Genomic DNA, 22662 nt, shown 5'->3' with positions numbered 1-22662 from the left:
TGCCTCAGCTCCCCGCTGACCTCTGCCAGCCCCAGGAGCCTCCCAGCTGGAAGGCCCTGCTCACATCTCCTACTGCCAGGCCCACAGCCAACAGGGGCTCCCTGCTCAAAGCCTGAGGGGCAGCAGCTGCCCCTCAGTGAAGGCTTCTGGACCCCTCAGTCATCCTGGTCCTACGCACCATCCCCACCGGGATTCCCCGTAGTGATGAAGCCGGAGCTGAGCCCGCCTCCCATCCGTGTCCCAAGGTGCCTCTGGGCCTTGCTGCTCTGTAATGCAGAGGGCCCCAGACCTCAGTTGGCCTCAGAGAGCCCGTCAGCCAGGCCAGCAAGGCCAGGGTCTGTGCTTTATGGGCCCCTCTTTCCTGCACCTGTGCCTTCCCTCTCCCCTCTCCTGGTTGTTGGAGGGAGGTCTGAGCAGCGGAAGGTGATTTGTTGGGGGAAGTCTACAGAGGTCCCCATCAACTCAGGCTGACTAGATCCTGAAGTCAAAAGTCCTCCCATTCCAAGGAGACTGGCTGAGGAGGTGAGGGGATGTGTGGGGACTGGGGCAGTACCTGCACACACGGACCCCACAGCTCTAGAGGGGCACCTGGCCCAGGTCCGGTGGGGCAGGTGGAGATGGGAAGAGGGACAGGCTCAGCTCCCAGGCCCTTCCTAAGCTTGCTCTCTCATTATCCCCCCAACTTCCTTAGGCCCCTGGAACCAGCAGCCCCCGCAACTCCCCGAAGCTGGGGCTTAGAGGTGCCCAGTGAAGACCACTCAGTGACACCACTCCTTCTGTCTGGGGATGGCGGGGGAATGCCCTGGCATCCTCAGACCTTCATCATCCCCCTGCCCCAAGCCTAGCTCTGGCCTGGGGTCACCCTTACCTTGGCAGTGAGTGAGATTCAGTCTCTTATACCCCTGAGGACATTCCAGTTGGCCATTTTCAATCACCGGGGAGGCTGAGGAGTAAAGATATAGATAGGTCTCACTGGAGGGCCCTTGGGCTCCTCTGTCACCCATGCTGAAAAGTGGGGTACAACCGACTCCACAGCTGTGAGGCCCTGTCCCCCCAAGTCATCACTGTGGAGAGCTGTGCCTCCTTGGCTACAGTCACCCCCACCCCGCCCCGGCTCTCGCCAGGTTACTTTTTTTTTTTTAATATTTTATTTATTTGGGAGAGAGAGCGCAAGAGCATGCATATGAGTGGGTGGGAGGAGCAGGGAGCCTGACATGGGGTCGATCCCAGGACCCTGGGATCATGACCCGAGCCGAAGGCAGACGCTTAACCAACTGAGCCACCCAGGTGCCCCTCGCCAGGTTACTCTTGACCCACCCTGCTCTTTCTAGAAATGACACTCGGTGACTCTTTGTCATGTATATAGTTATAACATGACATACAGTGCATAGCAATGTCATACACGCTAATGGGATGAAACAAGTTTTATGTATTTATTTAATTTTGGGGTTTTGAAGTAATTATAGATTTGCAGGAAGTTACAAGAAATAGTCACAGAGAGGTCCCGCGTGTCCATCACCCAGTTTCTGCTAATGGTTCCATCTTCCAAAACTATAGCTGTTTTAGTAGTTTTTAAACATGTAGATGCAACAATTCACAGTCTAATTCTGAGTTCAGCTTATTTTGATCCTGGGTTTCAACACTGCTATAGCTAACAAGGTATCTCGGCTCAGGATGGAAGAAGCTCCCTGTCGATGGGATGGCGCGGAGAAAACCGCTCTATTCAGTTTTCACTCACTCTCCCCAGCTGTGTGATGCTGGTGTTGAAAGCTAGCCAGTAACTTTCCGTCTCCCCTGAGGCTGGCTAGTCGTTCTTACAAATGTAAAATACATTCAAAAATGCCAGTTTTCAAGTTTTTTAAATGTGCAAATGGAGTTGGTTTACAGCAACAAATCCCATAACGATGAAACTGCTTCCAAACATCCGTTTTCTCAAAAGGCTCTTTCTGAAGCGCAGATGTCTTGCCAGCAGCCCTGCCCAGAGTTAATGGGCAGACCGAACCCGGCGGCTGTTTGACTCCAGATGGACCAACAAGGAAATAAGTCTCAGATTCTGGGGCCGATACCTATCCTACCTTGATTTCCCAACATTCTTCCATACTTTAAAGAGGAAAAAAAAAAGTGCTTTGAAAAAGAAAAACCTATTGACTTAAAAACAGGGAAACATCTCTATTACTTTGGAGACACAGACTAGCACGTCAGCCTCCAGAGGAATGCTTTGAAGGGTGTTTTTTGTTTTTCTTTTCTTTCCTTGAAAAGCTCTAGCAGGTAGCAGAGTCCTGACAGACATTTGTCATCACAGGAAAGAGCAGCAGATGTGGACATCTTTTTGTTTTTTTGTTTTTTTAAAAAAGAATAGCTCATCTATAAGTCTGACCATTTCTTGGCCAAGACAGAGCCAGCAATTCTCAAGGGGTACAGGGACTCTTCTGACACAATGTTCTATTAAGATCCCCTTCTACTTTATTTATTTTATTTTATTTTTTGAAGATTTTATTTATTTATTTGACAGAGACACACAGCGAGAGAGGGAACACAAGCAGGGGGAGTGGGAGAGGGAGAAGCAGGCTTCCCCCTGAGCAGGGAGCCCGATGCGGGGCTCGATCCCAGGACCCTGGGATCATGACCTGAGCCGAAGGCAGACGCTTAACGACTGAGCCACCCAGGCGCCCCTCCCCTTCTACTTTAAAGGTCTTGTTTTATAAAGTGAACCGTACGATGACTTCCTCTAGCAATTTGTCTTCTGACTTTGACTTCCTTGTGGCAGTAGCCTGCCTATGATCATACGCTGCGGTGAGGGGATTTTGCATGGAGCGCCCTCCACCTCTAAGTCCTTTTTATTCCAGTCAGAGCATCAGCAACTACCCTTACAGAGTTGTTGGAAAACTTACTTCTATTGAAAAAGTCATTTCCTGTTGAGAATATATGCCTGTGGTTCATCCTTTCTTTAGTAGTATCTTTACAAAAGGATAGTTCTTCATATATTTTATTGTTGAAATGGACTCTCGCAAATACCAAGAGGCACGTTAGAGATATCTACACTTTCATCCAATTGTACAGCAAAGCTTGAGCATCTTGGTGTTTTTAAATGTTCTTCTAATCCAGATGGCTTCCACTCTATCGTTAGCTGCTAGTTCCCAGCACATTATAGAATCGGGGCAAAGGCCGTAATTCGTGATTATAGATCTAAACCGTATTTCATACAGCCTTCTTGATCATTTGGATCCTGAGGTCCATTTTGGGCCACATCGTGAGGTCCTCATTATTTTTACCTCGGAATACGATTGATTACAGGTCAGGGGAGAAGTGGCAGCATTGCATTTTAAAAGTGATTACTTGCGATTATGTAATTAGTCTTATTTCAGATCCTGTTTCTTTGCAAGAATTTTTTTAGAGTCACTTTTCCACTTGGTGAGGGTTGTTTTTGTTAAAACTTGACAACATAATAGAAAAACCCCATAAACCCAGCACTGTTGTAGGTTACGCGTTGTGACATGCCAAAGACAAACATGAGGAGGCGCCATGTTTTCTTGGAACCCCGCCCTTCCCTGAGGACACTCCACATGCCAAACATGACATCTGACAGTCTGATATACAGACCAAGTGAGGATGTAGATCAGTAAAGCTTCATTTTTTTTTTGACATTAAAAAAATGTCAGTTGAATTTGTATTATCTTTTCCCACTATGGATGACAGTCTCACTTGGGCTTTGCCTGTCGTCCCACTGTGGGGGGACTAGGCTCCGGCCTGGCGGGGATAAATGAGGATTCTGAACATGCTGACGTTGAGACAGAAGGATGGGAGTGAGGCTGGGAAATGTGAGCGCCCCTGGCATGGGGCCTGGGGGTATCAGCTGAGGGCAGGGAGGAGGCAAGAGAGGGGGGAAGTTGTTTGGAGAAACTCAGAAAGCAAGTTGATTCGATGCAGTCTGCAAACATTATGAGGAGGAGAAGGTGGGAAAGAATAATGGGAGGCAGATGCCTGAGGGCTGAGGAACGGTAACAAGGGAACATTTGGATGGAGTCACGAGGCCATTGGTACACATTATCCTGTCTATTTCCCCTACAACTATCCTGCAAGGCAGGGAGCATCATCCCCATTGTCCTGATGAGGAAAGCGAAGCTCAGAGGGGGCCCAGTAGTGGTTCAACCCAAGCTTCTGGCTGCGGAGGCCACATCCCTTGCATGTAACTCTGCTGAAAGCAGGAGGGAGAGAGGGGCCCAGGAGGCCAGGGCAGCACCGTGACGTCAGGAGGGAGACATGAGGCAGAAGGACCCCGCTTCTTGAGTGAGCAGGAGAGGAGTGGTGGGGGGGGGGTTAGAGCCCGGAACAAGGGTGGAACGTGCTGGCACCTGTGAGAGAACCCAGGAATGTGCAACCTGAGAGGAGCTGTGTTCATTCATTCATTCATCGGGATTCACGTGCTTTTCCTTTTCTTCCCCAGAGGACTCTGCTCTCTCGCTAGCCTTAAGAGAAACTGTTGGAGGGGCAACTCTTAGTGAAGGCAGACTTCTTTAGAGAGGAACAAATTTCAAAGCCACTGACCCGGGTGAAATTCCCATTTTGCCAGCAACCCCAACCTGATCCCAAAGAGGGCCCTCAGACCTGCCTCACACCTCCCAGAGGCCACCCACGAGCTTCTGTGAGACCAAGTGCAGCATCCAATCCAGAAAAGTCAGCTTCAGTCTCATCCGGGGATAGAAGGCTGAAGTTTAGACAGCCACGTGGAAGGGAGAACCTTGGCTCAGGGTGGAACTCAGCACCCACCCGTGGCTCCAGGCCTGATCCTGGCAGCTGGCGAGCTGTGTGATTCCCGGAGGGGGGGAGGGCAGGAGCCACTGCCCCTGCCACCCACGCTAGCTTGCCTCCCAACACACTCAGGCCTTCCCTTGCCATGGCACTTAAAATGCTGTTATGACGGCCTGTTTGCTTGTCCATGTCCACCACTAAAGTATACACTCTGTGAAGACAGGAACCTTGTGTTCATCGTTGCTACATCCCTAGAGCCCAACACGGCATCTGGCACACACTACAGGCTCTCAATCATCTTTTTTTGGTAAGCCCAATGTGAGGTTTAAACTCACAACCCTGAGATCAAGACCTGAGCTGAGATCAAGAGTTGAATGCTCAACTGACTGAGCCACCCAGGTGCCCCTCGAGGCACTCAATCAAGATGGAACGAATAATAAGAGCAAACACTAAAATAGCATTACTATGGGCTAGGCCTTATTATAAAGTCCTTACACGTATTAACTTATTTAATCCTCATAATAATCCTTGAGGGAATTTACTAATATTTTCCCCGTTTTATGGAGGAGCAAACTGAGGCACAGAGAGGTAGGAAACATGCCCAAGGTCTCCCAGCTGGTGGATGGAGCTGGAATTATGAACCCAGGCAGTCTGCCTCCAGAGGATAGATTGTGAACCACTCCTCTCTACTGCCTCCAAATAAATAAATGAGTCAACTCATACCAAGCCTCAGGAGTTGTCTAGGCAGGAATCCTAGAGTCTGCAGGCTACAGGGAAACCCGTGCTCATCAGGAAGTATATTACCCTTTTTGGGAACTTCTCTTCCCTTTTTTTTTTAACATGGGTTCAGGAGAGCAAATGGGAAAAACAAAGGCAGGGATACCCAGGAGGAGGTCAGGAGATGGGCCAGAGGACTTATGGTCAGAGATGGCCAAAGGACTCATCAGCGGTTGGGTAAATGACCCACAAGGTCTACCACTGAAGTGTCAAGCGGAATGAATACAGGCAATGGGGCAGAACCCACACTACCCCTCACGGTCCCTCAGCCGACGCAAGGAGAACGCTGGGGTCAGGAAGCAGAGAGAAGTGGATCTGGAAAGAGTGGCTAAGCCGTTGTTTCCCATGGGCGCTTCAAAGAGACATGTGGACAGCTGCCAGCGACCTTGCAGTTGGGCCTTGTAGGCCTGAGAAAGCCCAAGCAGATGCCGAGGGGTCAGCTGGGATCAACGCCAACTCCCAGGAATCTGAGCATCACAGAATGCCCATGAAGCCTAGAGGGCAGACGTGCATAACTTTCCTGGTACGGAAACGTGAGTCATGTGGGCCAGAACTCAGGTCTTCTGGCCCCTGACCCCAGCCCTCTCCCCTCAGCACTGCACCTGGGCCAACTCACACACTGGGGAAGGAAGCAGAGGGGCCCCTGGCTGCGGCCTGCCCCTGCCCTGCTGACTCTCCCCCTTGGCTGCTGGGGCTCCCAAGGAGGCCTCAACCAGGACAGACTAATTCCTGGAGACAGTTTTGGCCCTGACTCTACAACAGAGTTCAGGGAAGAGATGGTGGAGACATATGTCTGGCCACGGGGCTGTTTACAAGCCATGCAGATCTCAGCCTGTGATGACAGATGGCCCCAGCAGGGAGTTCTGGAGGGTACCCTGCCATACACCACTCTGCCAGAAGACAGACAGACAGACATACACACACACACCCCGGGTGAGGCTGAGCTGGATGCACTGGGGCATGTGAGTGGACTGGAGCTGAATCCTCGATTTGTAAGCCTCGGGTTGGTAAGCTGCAAAGAACCTTCTAATCCCCCAGAGCAGTGGAAGGAGTGTGGGTTCTGTGGCAGCCAGACCCCATCGAATTCCTGGCTCTACTCTGACTAGCTGTGTGACCCGAAGCACGTTTCTTAACCTCTGTCAGTCTTCATTTTTTCATCTGTAGAAGTGGGGACAGAAACTCAGTTTCATGGGTTGTGAAGGTTAAGTTCACTGAGAATCTGTGTCAGACTGAAGCTAGCAACATGCCTGGCACAGTCCCTGTAGATGCTCCCTAAGACTTAGTTCCTCCCTCTTCCTTTCCTTCCTCCCTTCTTCCTTCCTTCCTTCCCTCCCTCCCTCCTCCCCTTCCTCCCTCCCTTCCTTCCTTCTTTCAACACAGTTTCAAGGTTAGCAAGCAGGCTGCTGGGCCTCACTGGCTGGAGACACTTGGGCAAGTTGCTCAACCTCTCTGAGTTTTCTTATCAGTAAAATGTAGGTGACAATTCCCTCCTTGGGGCTATTGTGAACAGTAAAAAAGCATGCAAAACTCTGAGCATGATCCTTGTCACATATTGGTGATTATTATAAGGCTCATTATTCCAGACCCAAAGATGGGCTCTGACTGCTTCCTTGGGGTAGCACAAGAGCCAAAGTGGGTGTCTTGATCACCACAAGCAGTGGGGTGGAGAGGGGTCCAGTCAGACCCTTGGCTCAGACAGGTGCCACTCCAGCCAACCCCACCGCAGCCCCCCCATGGACCTCTCCAGGCCAGAGATGCTACGTGTTGGTGACCCCCGCCCTGGGGTAAGGAGAGCGCTAACTTGAGCTGAGGCACAATTCCCTGGAGGCCTTGAGTCCCTTGGAAGAAGCTCTAAGAACATCCCTGAGCCAAAGAGACACTGCTTTTTTTCAGTCCAACAACTGGAACTCTGAAAAATCCCGTTTCTTGAGGGCAGGAGTCCCAGAGAACAGGAGCCCCACCCCAGCACAGCTGTTCCCTAAGCTGGGGTCCTCTAGTTGAGCAAATTCCCCAAGCCAAGTGCACAAGAAGCAGCCTAGGAGGCAGATCACAGGCCGGTGAGAGGCAGGGGGCCTCAGGTCACGTAGACACAACTTCTTCACCTGTAAAATGAAGAAGGTCACACCCAACTCCCAGAGACGTGGTCAGGATGCAGTGGAATGAGGAAGCACTTAGCATGGTGCCTGGCACACGGCTGCTGACAGCAATGGTGACGAAAACAGTGTTGCTGCTGTGACTTGCCCTGGTGCTGCCCGCGCCCCCTCACATGTGCCCCCCTCCGCAGGGGCTGGCCTCCCCTGAGCCGGTGCCTGGGCAAGGGCCCTGGCAAAGCCAAGGCAAACCAAAGCTTGCCTTCTACTGAGGGTTTCCAGCACAGTTTCGGACACATACATAGGAACCTCCACTCCCTCAAAAATCAGTATCCTTTCCAGCTCCTTCTATGAGCCAGTTCTTAGCAGGCTTCCTCTCCATGGTGGGGAGCGAAGTACTTCTGGGCATGCCCCATTGTATCGTTGGGTTTTGGTAAGCTGCAGTTTTTAATAAGCTGTTCCTTGTGCTCAGTTTCGAATTGAGCTCTGCTCACCAGAAACATCCACACATTGGCGTTAGCCCTCCAGAACCACATGGAACAAGCCTACCGCCTTTGCTCTGGGACAATTCGTCCAGCACATCTCCGTGAGCACTTAGGCCTGAGCTGTAGGTTGCTGCCTGCCTGTCTATCCAATCCGCATCTTCTTGAGGGATGTTGTCCTTCACACGCACATAACTCATGCGACACGACGCCGGGCGGCCCCCTCCTGGCTGTGAACCCTGAGTCTAAGGTCCTGGTTTTTGTTGTCTTTGGGCGGGCTCAAGTCTCCCTAGAATGATTCAGGAGATTCCGGTCAGCTGAGAGTCAGACACACTGTGGTTTGAAACCCTGCTCCCCTGTTCTGCTGTGTTACCTTGGACAAGTTGCTCGGCCCTCTCTGAGCTTCATCTTCCTCATTTGTCAAGTGGGCATAAAGACCCTTAGCTTGCACGTGGTTGCGACAATTTCATGAGATCAGGTGGGGAAGAGCCCAGGGTAGTGTGTGAACGTTCAGCAAGAGGGGCTACCATTGCTTTTAAGAGGGAAAGATGCAGAATTCCTTGAAGGGGCGGTGCAAGAGAATCAGCAGTCCCTGGAGAGACATGCAGGGGCCTGGGTTTTGAGGTGACCTCATCCCATGCCAGGCAGACGGACAGATGATCTCGTGGCCAACAGCTGGAGCCCACCACTGCGGGCTGAGAGCAGGGTGCCAGCCCCGCCCACCCCAGCGAAGGGGCCTGGGGGTAGACACAGCTGGTGCCCAGCCAGATGAGGCAGCGGCCAACTTTCCAGTCAACCCAGATGTCTGTCTTTCTCAGACAAAAACTCAAAAATGTGGCCTTAATCAAAGTGGCTTTTGAGAGCTGTCGCTCTTTGGACCCTGACAGGGGGACTGCAGAGGCTCTGAAAACTCCTGAGGGTCAAGAAGATGGGGTTCAGGCCGCCTTCTGGAAGGTCGGCTGCATCTGTCACCCAGAGTAAAGGAAGAAAGAAGGGAGGGGATCGGAGGCTGACCTAAACGGACTCCCTGAGCCATCTCCCTGAGAAAGAGCACTGGAGAATTTTTTCCAGAAGAAAAGGGATTTATCTGTGCCACATAAACGAGACTTCAAAGCAGTTTCTTTCCTCATCAGGAATAGCATTGTTCTGCAGGGGCCTTCTTTGACAGTCCAGCATGGAGCCTCAGAAGCCAAAAGGTGATTTAGGGGAAGCTAGGAAGTCACATAGCTCCCCAGCTGTTGGCTTTATTACTCCCTTCATCCCCTGATTCTGCTAGATGACCTTGTTGGGGATGACAAAGCCCTTCCCTGAAGGACACAGCCTTATTTCGTCAGAGGAGACTTAGAGGCTCAGAGGGGCAAAGCCACCAGGCCTAGGAATGTTCTAGAACCCAGAAGTCCCGCCTGCCTTGCCAACTATTCCCAAACCTACCCAGCAGCTCACCTTTTCTTCTTCTGACTCTTGCAAGGTAGCTTGCTTGTCATACCTACTTAGAGAAACATCCCCAACCCCCAGCCCTAGGCTCAGGTGTGGAGCTAGGTATCTGGCATCCTGTCAACACAAAAAAGGTTCCTCAGCATCTTGCCCCTTCTCTATACAATGCCACTGCGCTTGAACGTGTTGTAAGTGTTTACGTTCCCTGGTCTTTGTTATTTCTTGCTTGGTGTGCTGGAATGCTTGACATTCCAGGGTTTGCACCCTGGTGCCTGGCTTGCTGAGATGTGAACACAGTGGGGGAGGGGGGTGGGAGGCACTAACTGGGACAGGGAGGAGGTGATGGCACAGCCTTGGGTGTGCCATGCTCCAGGAAAAGTTTCTCACTCTCTTGGTCTCACCTGCATCTGCAATTTCCTTGAGTTGTTAAGCTCTTCCCCATCTCTTTGGCCTACTCTAATAATTCTTCAGATCTCATCCCGGATGTCACCCCCTATAAGAAGCTTTCCCTGATCCACAAATTTGAGCTAGGATCCCCTACCCCACAGTGAACAGATGTGCAGGTTGTCCACTGCACAAAAGCACCACATCTCAGAGAATCGCTGGCATCTTAGATTTATATTTGTAGAGACTGTTTTGAACAAAGGAAGTGGCACCTTTCTCTAATTTGTGCAGAGGTGCTATAGGACCTATCTATGGTCCCGGTTCCGCTGTGTTCCCACCGCATCTGGCATTTGTCTAGTTAGTGCTACCTGTATACGCCCCCCGTACCCGAGACTGTAAGCTTGGAGAAAGGAGACACTGCTTCTGGCTCAGCCTCCACTGTCTTTCCTGGGCCCACACACTAGGAGCACTTCAAATGGCTGCTTCACTAATGTAAATATCCGTTGACTGAATGCGATGTGGGATGTGGAAGTCTCAAGGGTGGACCTAAGCAGGAGGAAGGGAAAGAGGGCAAGAAGAAAAGTGGTGAGACATCTCTGGCCTGCAGGGGGAGACGCTGAGCAGTTCAAGGCCCTCTTCTGCCTCGGGGCAGTGGGTCCCTGCCCTTTTCCCTTCGTGGAGGGATACTTCGCAGCAATAATAATAACAGCTACTGTTTACTGACCTGATGCTAAGCACATGCCTCACCTACTCGCCACAGCAGCCCCACTGTCTCCATTCTGCAGAATGCAGATGGCGCGGAGACGAGGTCAGCCAGCAGAAGTACCTGCTCCGCGCTGGGTGCTCAAGCCTGGAAGCTCACAGCTAGCCTGGAAGCTCCATCACACTGCAAAACCGGCCACACTTATTTTTAAATTGGAAAATATGGTCCCTGCTCCACAACCAAGTCTGAAGTTAGGAACAGCCCTGCCCCTCCCACCTGTGGGCGCCAGGCCAGGCCCCCTACAAAGCCAACTCACCAAGTTGACTGTTGACAGGAAAAAGAAATCCATGCCAGGCCTGGGCCCAGACCCCAGGAGTGGGGCCAGGTGGGAGAAGATAGGCCGAGTGGGCAGAAGCTATCCTCGGGCACAGGCACCTCATCACCCACCTCCCAACCGTAAGATCGATGCCTAGGACAGCAGCATGAACAGGCATTTTGCTGACTCCCAAATCCTCAGTGCTTGGCACACACAAGGCACCTGGTGAGTATTTGCCGAATAAATGAACAAACGAGCGAATGAATGAATGAATGAATGAATACACGTTAGGCTTTTCCCACCATCCAAAAGAGAGCAGGGAACTGGGTTTCCCATATCCCAAGGCAGAGGACCCTCTGGGACAGACACCCAACCTTGACTGGGTTAGGAAACAGGAGGGGAGGAGGTGAGGCCCCTCCAGGGAGAGAATGAGGGAAACGCTGAGTCACTACATCAAGATCACTGGGCCCCTGATGCCTGGGCAGGGGGGTATGTAGAAGGGGGCCCAGCATGGCATGGGACCCCTACAATCTGAGCAAGAACAACTAGCATGAGGGAGGAACCCCTCCCAGGCAATCAGATAGAGCAGAGAGTCAAGGCTGCACCTGGGCGCGAGCCGTCTGAGCTGTCAGGAGGCTCAGCCACCAGCCAGAAGCACCCTCAAGGCAGATCTGGAAAGCCTGCCCAGTTTACCAGCCTGTTCTCCCTGCCTGGCCTCTGAGACCCTGGTGGGAGGTGAAGCGGAGGCCAGGCCTTGGGAAAGCTGCGCCCCAAACCCTACACCCCTGCACCTAGCACTCACCTGGTCTGGGTGGGCATGGGGCACATGAGGTCACCCCCCAGAAGGCTCCCACACTGCCACAGCAATCCTCTTGGGCAGTCAGCTCCAGCAAGGGGTTGGCACACTGGAAAAGAGGCCATGGACACCCATCACTCCCTCTTCCCTTTCCTGCTGTGCCAGAGCTGTCCCAGGAAAACCCGAGGCGAGGGCTCAACCCCAATATCCTGCTCCAGGGATGCCTCACCAAAGGGAGGAGAGGGGAGAGTCAGGGGATGGCCCGGAAGGAAGCAGAGAACCTTGCAGTCTATCCCACCAAACCCTAAACTTGGGGGCAGGGCACACCCAGATAAGAAAAGATCTGCTCTGTGCAGGACTGCAAACATCCCCCTTTCATGTCCCCAGCCCACAGAGGGTCCCAAAGGATGGGCTTTCCTCCATCAAACTCCAGGGAACTATAGGGTCACCTACGATGCAAGCCTTCCCCATGAACAGGGTCTAGGCTCAGGGACACTGCAAGTTGAGAGGCCAAGGAGGATCTGGGGACTCAGAGTCCCTATCCCTTGGCTACTCCCTACCTCCTCCAGTTCCCTAATCTCAGGAGGGGTTTCTGGAAATGCCAAAATGCAACTCTAACAAAAACCATCCTAGGTCTGGCTTAGCCCATATTTTTAGGTGCCCAGATTCAGAAAAACTCCCCTGATTTCCCATCACTGACTATGGATGCCTCCAGGAGGGATGGGGTGTCTCTCATCTTTTACCCCCAAAGCTTTAGGGTTTAACCTATCCACATCTCTGTGCTCTTCAATTTCAATGGAATACCATGCTTTTTCTTGTAGGATCTAACAGCCCTACTGTCTATGCACCGGGAGTCCTAGGCTCGGCTCCAGTACAGGCCAGGGTTTACTGGGACCAGAAGATGCTGGTGCCCTTCCAGAGGGGGACTCTTTTGGGGCTTCTTCGGCATGCCTGGCACTGACAAGTATCCAGTGGAGCCTAGGTAGTAAGGAGGCCTCTCCTTGCTCACACAATTTATGCCCTACATTTTCCCATATGGCGAATAGGAGACTCTACGGACATACATTCCGTAAGGACGAGGAGCAGAGAGAAGAAGGGGGAGAGTGAGGAGCAGTCACTATTCTGGAAGCCTGTAGGGCTGAGGCAGGGGATGCATTCTCACCTGTCCATTCACAGAGCTCAGGTAACAGCGGCCCAGCCCTCCTGGAGGCCTGGGTGCTGCCGGGGGCGGTGGCTGAAGGGCCTCTCCAGACCGTGCAGGGATGCTGTTGCCGTCCCAGTGGCTATGGCGGGGGCTGGCGGGGAGCCAGGGCGAGGGTCTGGTCTCCACGCTGTTCTCCTCCGGGGCCTCGCCCCGCACCCGAGCCACCTGATGGACCTGCACGGAGGCCTCCGGCGGGTGGCGGATGTGCACCTTCACCAAGGAGGGGTTCACGGAGGCTGGGCACAGGGGCTGGGTCAGAGCCAGGCAACAGGGCCCCACCTTCTGAAGAGGGCCCAGCATCCCTGGGCCAGGCCACTGGCTCTATGTCTCCCCCGAATTCTCCTTCCATTTTTCCACTCTCTGCTCAAACCCAGAACAACTCCCCAGTGAGGACAGGATGGAGCACAAACTCCTTCACTTTGCACCTTCCAAAGAAGGACCTTCATGCTCAACCTCCAAATTACCTTCCTGATTCTACCTCTTCCCGTCATCCTGCACAACCCCTGAACTCTGGCCCGACAGACCCCTCAGGGCCCCACCTCCACACCGTGGCTCATGCTGGTCCCTGCGCAGGGGAACCCCTCCCACCTTCTCTGCTTAATCAAAGGCTATCCACCCTTTAAGGCCAGCTGAAGTCCACCTCCTCCACGAAGCCTTCCTGAGCACAGTTAGGGGGCTCTCCTCCCCCTGACCTCCTATGGAAGTCTGTATTTTTGGTAGCTTCTACGTGGCACCTGATAATGGAAGGCATGTTCCATTCTTCCTATCCAGCCCCACTGTCTTGTCCAGGGCTGAGGGTTCCCTGAAGGCAGGACCCCGCCTTTATACTTTTTTGTCTCATCCATAGCACCCAGTAGGGAGCAAGGGCAAAAAAAAATTATTGATGAATTCGGAGGAAGGGCAAAGAGAAGTTTAGGAAATGAAATTGAGCCCCGGGGGCAGAGAAGGAGGGAGGTCTGACTGGAGGCAGCTTCTGTGCCCTCCATCACGATGCCAGCACCCCCATGCCCGTGGCCCAGTGCACCCCCCAGCCCCACACTCACCCAGCTGGTTGGAGAGAGGCAAGGTGAAGGTGGACTGCCTCAAGGGGCCTTCCCGCAGGGCCCCGTGGCGGGAGCCCCTCTCTGGAGGCCCCGTGTCCAGCTTCGGGGAGGGCAGGTGGCAGAACTTTCCGGTGGAGTTGGCAGGGCACCAGCACTCATCCCGGCCGATGCAGCGGCCCCCGTTCAGGCAGGGGATCTGGCAGAAATCTACAACATTGATCTCAAGGTGACCAGTGGTAGAACAACATAGCAGTGCCCACCGCGGGGCCGGGGTGTGACCACAGGGAAGCAGGGGGAGCAGGCACTCCAATCTGGATGGCCCGGGGAGCCCAGCCCACCCTGAAATGCAGGGACTTTCCAGGACGCCGGGAGTGAGGAAGGGTAGATAACAGCCGGCCGTTGCCTTTCTGAAGAGCCCTTTCACACCTTCCCGGGATCCCACAATAACCTGGGGGACAGGAGGGCTAACTCTACTAACTCTACTAACTCCCTCACTTCTCTGTGGGGGAACCATGGACTCAGGTGGGTTATGGGACTTGCCTAGAGTCACACAGCTAGGCTGTCACAGAGCTGGGTGAGGACTCAGCATTCTGTGTGACTGGGGACAACTCACAGAAGCCATAGTATGAGAGCAGTAGGCTTCCTTCCTGCAGAAGGTCTGGGCTCCTGCTCAAGGCAGGCCTGTCCCTCTGGGCACCCTGCCCCTCCCCAGGGCCTGGGAACCCCCTGAGGACGGGGCGGGAAGGGACTCACAGATTCGGAAGCCAGACTTGGGGTCATGCCCATGACCACCCTGGCTATATAGGGTGGTGGTGTCGCCACGCTCACAGCTGTTGGAACAGTGTCCATGCGCACAAGTCTGCTTGCAGATGGTGGGAGTGAAGACGATCTTGATCTTCTTGATTTTCTCAGTGAGGTTCAGCCCTGCAGAGAGAGGGCTTGGGTCCAGGGGGCAGGGCTGAGAGGCACAGCTGTGACCTCCAGAGGCTGGTTAGAAAGGCCCATGGGGTCAGGGGTGAATCCATCCCAAGGGCATTTGCTAAGTACCTACTGGAAGCAAGGTCCCACAGTGGGAGCAGGGTGGTGGTACCTTTGAGAAGCTCATAGTCCATCGTGTATTGAGGGATGCCAACGTGCCAACCACTAAGCTCGTGCTTTATGCACATTCACTCTTGTCCTTCTTGGGGGAGCACCCTTTTAGGTTGAACCGTTAGAAATTGCCATTTGTGTAGGTTACAATGGCCGAATACTGATCATGTTCCTATACCCAATCTGATATTTCTATTTTACGGTTAAGGAAACTGAGGCCCAGAGAAGGTTGGGTTGCCCCATGGCACACAGCTGGCAAGTGCCGCAGTCGGGCGTGGAACCTGCGGGCAGAGGACTGACTGTAGCTGTGACTTGCCAGAGGGGAGTTTTCTAAGAGAAGGGGAGGAAGACAGAGCCTGCGAGAATGACTAGAGTCAGGCTGTGGGTGCCCTGATTGCCAGAACGAGGACGAGGACGGGCCCTTTATTTGGTTGGTGGTGGGAAGCCTTTGAAAGTTTTCAGGGGGAGATCAAAGAGGACTCGTGGAGGACTGGCGCCCTCCCAGCTGGAGTGGGCAGGGGGCGGGGAGGCAGGGAGACCAGCTGGGAGGGCACGCAGCCATGCAAGCTGGATCTGTAACACAGTCGCGGTGGAAATACAAAGGAGGGGTATTCATTCAGCGTGGAGAGCCGCGGGAGGGAAACCAGAGGGAGAGGGCTTGAGGAGGGAAGTACAAAAGTCTGTGTAGACCGTGTGTTCAAGAAGCTAGCCTGGGAAGGGGGGAGAGACAGGGAGGAAGCCCGAGGGGAGTAGAGAAAGAACTCTGTGGATGTGTGTATGCGTGCAAGCGTGCGTGTGAGAATGGGAGCGGGAACCAAGTGTATCTGCTGGTGGGAAGGAGCTGGGGGGGCAGGCTGAAGAGGGAGGAGAGAGGGTGTTGGGGGGAGGACAAGAGACGGTCTAGCGTCCTAGAGGAATCAAGAAGGGGGACATGCCCTTTTCAAGATGGCAAGAAAGGAGGTCATGGACTACAAAAAGGAATGAGTACCGACAGGGATAAACCTCGAAAACATGATACTAAGTTACAGCAGACACCAAAGGCCACATACTGTGCAGACTCTGTTAGGACATGTCCAAGGTAAGCAAATCTCTAGAGACAAAGTAGATCAGTGGGGCCCGGAGCTTGGGGGAGGGGGAAAGAGGCTTAGTGGGTACAGGGTTTCTCTTGGGAGTGATGACAATGTTCTAGAATTAGACAGTGACGGCGGCTGCACAAAATTATACACTTAAAACCACAGATGTGTACACTTTAAAAATGGTTAATTTTATGTGAATTTCACTTCAACTTTTACCATGGCAAGGAAAGAAAGGAGGTGAGCTCAGGCACGGGTTTAGGTAGGGGAGTGGTGTGCACGGTGGGGCAGATGGGCAGGAAGGTGAGGAGCTCTCCAAGAGGTGGCAGGCGTGTCCATGTGCTGATGGGATGGGGCTTGGGAAAGTGGGGGGCAGCTTGGAGTAGCTGCTCTGAGGGACGAGAGAGAGAGAGACAGAGACAGAGAGAGGGAGCAGGCACAAAGGAAAGGACTGTTGGGCAAGGAGCAGAATGTGCCGAGGCGTGAACCCACAGGGATGCTCAGCTGTCTCCTCTAGAACGCAGAAGCCCAGCTGTGGGTGCTAAGAAAGCAATTGCTCAGGTTGGTCCAGGAGGTTTGCAGGAAGGATAAGGTGGAGGGAGCAGGGCCAGGGAGGGGAGGTTCATGGCTGGATATGAAGGAAGCAAAGGCAGGATGTGTGATAGGGGCAGAGTCCCCGATCAGCTGGTTTGGGACCCTTGGAGCCCAGCACAAAGCAGGCACTTGGCGACTGACTGCTGGTTGATTGGCTGAGAGGATGAGGGACAGGTGAAACCCGGCCGGCCCGTGAGAGTGGAGGGGAGGCAAAAGCGGGGACAAGAAGGTCAGAGATTTAGATGCCCTGCTCTCCTAGGACCCTGAGACAGGGCATCCTTACCCCAGGGGGATGACAGGCGGTCCAGATACGCTGCCTGCTGGGCGCCATCCCTCCGCTCAAGGCCTGGCCCTGCGGGCAGGGCATTGGAGGTGAGCTGACCGCTGGCTGTGGCGGTTGGGTAAAGCCGGACAGTCCGGGACAACCCCGCGTGCTGTTGGGAGGGCTGGGTCTGGCTGAGCCCACTCAGGGTCCTGTGGAGATGATCGTGGAACGGGGGTTTACCGCCTAGGAGCAGCATCGCTGTGCCCTCTGTCCCCGCTTGGGCTGCCCAGCCCCCACCTCTGCACTAGAAGAGTGCCCTCTGTCTGGTTGCCTTCTCTGCACCCATCTGCAGCGATTCAGGGATGTGGAGGTGCCCTGAGGAAGGGGGAGTGAGGGAAGGCCCGCCAGTTGGTTCTGCGAGAATGCCTAACCCTATGCGGAATAGCCAGGCGTTTGCTGGGTTATTCTGGGCAAGTCACAGCTTCTCTGGGCCTCAGGGCCCGAGACTATAAAACAAAGATGTTAGACTGGTCCCTTGTGGCTCTGACATTCTGAGAGTCTGTGAGACTCTTAGGGACCAACCTCTGCCCCCAAACCGAGTCCTGCCCCCAAGCCTACTCCCTGCCACTTCTAAATTCAGCCCTTAACACAAATTACCTGTGGAAATGGTGCCCAACAAATGCTTATTCACAGATTGATTCGGGGGCGGAGCCTAGACTATCCCTCTCATTTCTTTTCATTGTAAAAATAATATAACAATATTCAAGGAGAAAACAACCTAATTCAGCATCCCCCTGCCCCCACGCAGCAAATACTTTGCACATTTCCTTTTAACCTTTGCTCAAATATACGTTCTTATCCCATTGTCATCACCTGTAGACACAGCTTAAATTCTGATTTTTCACTTAACATTAGATCATATTTTATACAATCCCAGTTTTCATATTTATCATCTCAGTTACTACACGATAGTCTATCTGAAGACAAATCAGATTTATTTATTCAGACATTTGCCTGTTGCACGGATTGTTTTTAATTTTTTTTTTAAAGATTTTATTTATTTATTTGACAGGGAGAGACACAGCGAGAGAGGGAACACAAGCAGGGGGGAGTGGGAGAGGGAGAAGCAGGCTTCCCGCGGAGCGGGGAGCCCGATGCGGGGCTCGATCCCGGGACCCTGAGATCATGACCTGAGCCGAAGGCAGATGCTTAATGACTGAGCCGCCTAGGCGCCCCTGTTTTTAATTTTTAACTGTGGACATACTTATGTTCACATAAGTATGGCTTTTTTTCCTTCCACTAAAATATTCCTTTAGTAAAGGGGGATTCATTATACTATTCTATTTTATTTTGTATGTTTGGAAAATACTTAAAATAGACAGTTAAAAAGGATCATTCTTTTAGGATTAATTCTATGGACTAGAATGACCATATTGAAAGGTCTAAGAAAAAGGTTATAAACATTTATGGCTCTAGGTACACACTGGGGCTTTGTTTTTTGAAAGGGTGTATCAAAATGTATAAATGTACTACTCAGAGTGCAGCCTCTACATCCTAATGTGTTATTATTTTTTTTATACTTTGCTAATTGAATAAGTATAAAATGGTACTTCACTGTTGCCTTTTCTCTCTTTTATTTATTACTTCTGAGTTGCAAGGTTCTTCATGTATCTATATACCACTTGTGAAAACTTCCTGCTCGTGTCCTTTGATATCTTAACCATTTGAACCGTCTCACAAATTTGAAAGCATTATCCATGTGTTTGTTATTAGGCCAGTCTACAGGGCAGCCTCCACGGTAAATATGCTGTCCCTTCACAGTGTATGTGAACCACTGTATATGATGGTGTCTGCACTGTGGTCAGGGTTGAGCACGCTGTGGACACTGAAGCTGAGGGAGCAACTCCTGGTCCAAGGTTAGACATCCAGTAAATCAGGGCCCTGGGATTCCAGCCCAGAGCATCCTGACTGCTGTGCCACCTAATGGAGCAGCTCAGACCGATGGAAGCTCAGCCGAGGAGCATCTGCTCAGGCCTGGAGGGCGCTCCTTCCCCCAGTGGGTCCCTCCTTCCCCCAGTGGGTCCCTCCTTCCCCCAGTGGGTCCCTCCTTCCCCCAGTGGGTCCCTCCTTCCCCCAGTAGGTCCCAACCCTAGCCTCTCCGCTGGATTCCTTGCCCAAGTGGGATAAGGTGTAGGACCCTCTCCTTCTGCTGTCCCTACTCCAGTTCGGTTGACCCTGAGTGCCTAGGCCATTAATAAGCTTCCTCTTATCCTTTCCTGGCAGAAGCCAAATCAGGAGAGATGTCAGAGGCAGGTACCCCAGTACTTTCCTAGGCTATGTTTAGCCCTCCCCCAGGCCCCTCTGCTCAGAGCTTGGCTCCCATAGGCTTTTTTTTTTTTTTTTTAAAGATTTTATTTATTTATTTGACAGAGAGAGAGAGAGCACAAGCAGGGGGAGCGGCAGGCAGAGGGAGAGGGAGAAGCAGGCTCCCCGCTGAGGAAGGAGCCAACACGAGGCTCGATTTCAGGACCCTCAGATCATGACCTGAGCCAAAGACAGACACTTAACCGACTGAGCCACCCAGGTGCCCCTCCCAGAGGCTTTAATGCTGTTCTTCCTTCCAGGGCCATCTGCAGCAAATCTTTACCCTGAGAGGCCCCAAACATGCTTCACCCTGCTTCCTGAGTTTGGGGTCTAGAGTGGGAGAGAGGTCCTGTTAGCCACTCGAGAAGTTCTGGGAGCTGTAATGGGCCAGAACTGGGAGCCCAAACCTGAGGCACCTGCTCCTCATTCCCAGGAAAAGATCAGCACAACCAGCTGCAGCAGAAAACACAATCCTTTCAAGATCTTCCCAGAGTGTGCCCGAGAGAGAGAGCTGGTGGGTTGGTGGGAGTCTCCTCCTGGTGGCACCGGGCTGGTGCCACGGCTCAGCTTAGTGCCAACACCGAAGGGCACCCTAGAAAGATGAAGGGAGTAGCTCACGTTCTGCCCAGTTCTGCACTTTTTTGAACTTGACCAACGAAGAGCTCCCCAATCTGGTCAAGATGGAAACTCAAAGGGTTTTTCTTGGTAGTTTGTTGTCACTGTTATCACTGCTGTCACTCGTTTCTCCAATGGAACTCAATGCTGATGGCCCCAAGATTCCTAAGTTCAAATCCTAAGTCCAGTGGTTAATGTTGCAGAGAAGAAAAAAGCCACCACCAACAAAGAACCTCCCACGTTCCCTAGTTGTAGGTAGGACCTAGCTGTATGGAGGGGAGAAAACAGGATCAGGCCAGGCAAATGTCAGTTCTTCCTCTTCTAGCAGAATGGCCTGAGCAAGTCCCGGAGCTCCCCTGAGCCTCAGATTCCTCATCAGTAAAGTGGGAATAGCAATGCCACATCATGGGGCCGGAGTGAGGACTAAGAGAAATAGCGAGGTTGTGATTACTTTGCAAATATAAGTAAATGGCATGAGTTGAAAAATATGCCAGAATTTTACAATCATGTGAATGACAACAAAAAAAAGTGCTAGATACAGTTCAGACAAGTATAACAAATTGTTTTGAAAGAAAGCCACTGAGGGCTCCTGGGTGGCTCAGATGGTTGGGCGTCTGCCTTCGGCTCAGGTCATGATCTCAGGGTCCTGGGATCGAGTCCCGCATCGGGCTCCCTGCTCCTTGGGAGCCTGCATCTCCCTCTGCCTCTCTCTCTCTCTCTGTCTCTCATGAATAAATAAATAAAATCTTCAAAAAAAAGAAAGAAAGAAAGAAAGAAAGCCACTGAAAATTCTTCTTCATCTAAGGGGAATGAAAGACTCCCCAAAACACTTTGTTATACTGTCCAAGCATCCTTATATGTAAAGGGCCAAGTGCCCGATCTGGTGTCCACACATTTTTAACAACCGGAGCCTCCTGAACCTAATCCACTGTCATCTACTGTTGGGATGGGGATTTGGGGTTAAATGGCAGAAATAAAAAGTTCTGCCTTGTCTGAGAGCTCACAGCAGAGTAAAGGAGGAAGCCCCAGTTCTTTGATCGGTTCTACCTCTTCCACCAAAATTACCCCCTAAGGCAACCACCATCTCCTTTCTTAAGCCCCAGCTCAGTCCTTAGAGGTGGGCAGGGAGGCCCACAAAGTGAGGAGGTGGCCTCCAGCTGGTTGCCTGTGCCCTCAGCACTTAGAAGGTCATAGGCAGCTAGGATGCGGTGCAGATCGTGAGCTGGGGAGTTTGCAAGCCCCATAGTCTGGCTTTGTGTTATCTTCGCACTCATTTCTCTTAAGTGATTCACAAGCCTTTAGCAAAAGCCCAGTTGCATCCCCATTCTAGTCTCAGTTAGGTCGTGGGATATCAAGGAAAGGGTGTGGCGGGGTGTTGGGCCCAGGGTGGTCTAAAGAAGCAGTGCCCCCTTAAGGACAAGAGTGGTGACAAAAGGGGCAAGCGAGAGCTTCACCGAGAAGGTGACTTTCTTAACCACAGTCCCCCATAGGAAAGGGTCCGTCTACTCAGCCTTGAAAGAGTTACTTTGATTTCATCAAAGGATAGCAGTTCTTGAACTTTCCTGGCACAAGAAGAGAATTTGCTATCTCTCTGGGATTGTTCCAAAGAAGTCCTGGCAAAGCAGCCACAATGGACCAGAACAGCTGTCCCTAGACTTTAGGATCGCATGGATCAGTAAAAATTTGAAACAAATGTAGGAGAACAGCATAAAGTTGCCAATTTTTTGTTTAGGTAAGTAAGAAATTCACACAGACACACACACCTACCAATTATTACCACCATAATTCCATGAAAGAAAAGACCTCTCAATGTCAAAAAGAAACATTTGAACAAGCTTAACTTCATGGAAACCTCACCACATTGACTTTATTTTCTTCATTTCCTCATGGACCAATGAAACATTCATGACAGGCTAGCACCAAGCCAAGAGGAAACCACTGAGCTACAGTCTGAGGACTTTTGGGCTCTTTTGACAAATTTGGGAGAAGAAAAAAAAAAAACTTCCCGTCCCTGCTGGCTGGGATCTTCAGACCCAAGTGAAAACTGCCCGGACAGTGCATACCTAAAATGATGTCACTCAGTTCAATGTGGTGTGCCAACATTTTGCCATCCTGAAAAGATATTTAACACTGAGGTTTTCAAAAGCAATTGGAGAGACAAGTGGGTGAGGGGCTCCATGCTTTTCACCCCATCCAAGTGCACCTGAGCCTGGAGGCTTCACTCTACCTACTTTATAAATTGGGCTTCCAAATACTGTTTTGTTTGAAAAGGGTTTTGCTGCTAAAAGATAGTTTAAAAACATCACTATATGGTGCATAGAATAATTATAGCTACCATCTATTGAGCACTGAGCCAGATGCTTTATTATTTTTTATTTTTTTAGATTTTTTGATTTGAGAGAGAGAGTGAATGAATGAGAGAGAGCCCGAGCAGGGGGAGGAGCAGAGGGAGAGGGAGACTACCAGACTCCCCGCTGAGCAGGGAACCCGATGCGGGACCAGGACACTTGGGATCATGACCTAAGACAAAGGCAGATGCCTAACCAACTGAGCCACTCAGGCACCCCAAGCCAGATGCTGTAAATGCATCATCTTAACCACATTATTTTATTGAATGATACAAGTAAGTTGCAGAATAACATGGATAGTATGCTTCCAGGTTTGTGTCTTTTTTTTTTTTTTAA

At 51.8% G+C, this 22662-nt stretch overlaps 1 protein-coding gene across 1 annotated transcript in view; it reads right to left on the bottom strand.

Moving 5' to 3' along the window:
• The window catches only part of LTBP2 (latent transforming growth factor beta binding protein 2), a 102625-nt gene that overhangs the window by 34252 nt on the left and 45711 nt on the right, over positions 1 to 22662 (bottom strand). The window contains 6 exon segments of the mRNA XM_034992829.1: positions 869 to 943; positions 11738 to 11840; positions 12894 to 13171; positions 13979 to 14185; positions 14732 to 14902; positions 17018 to 17208. Of these exon segments, the coding sequence (XP_034848720.1) occupies positions 869 to 943; positions 11738 to 11840; positions 12894 to 13171; positions 13979 to 14185; positions 14732 to 14902; positions 17018 to 17208 (1025 nt within the window).

This window comes from Mirounga leonina, unplaced genomic scaffold (genome assembly GCF_011800145.1).
Source record: "Mirounga leonina isolate KUSES-001 unplaced genomic scaffold, KU_Mleo_1.0 Mir_82, whole genome shotgun sequence".
NCBI classification, from domain to species: Eukaryota; Metazoa; Chordata; class Mammalia; order Carnivora; family Phocidae; genus Mirounga; species Mirounga leonina.
The sequence above is the reverse complement of the archived record's forward strand: the minus strand, read 5'-3'. Positions and strand labels throughout refer to the sequence as shown.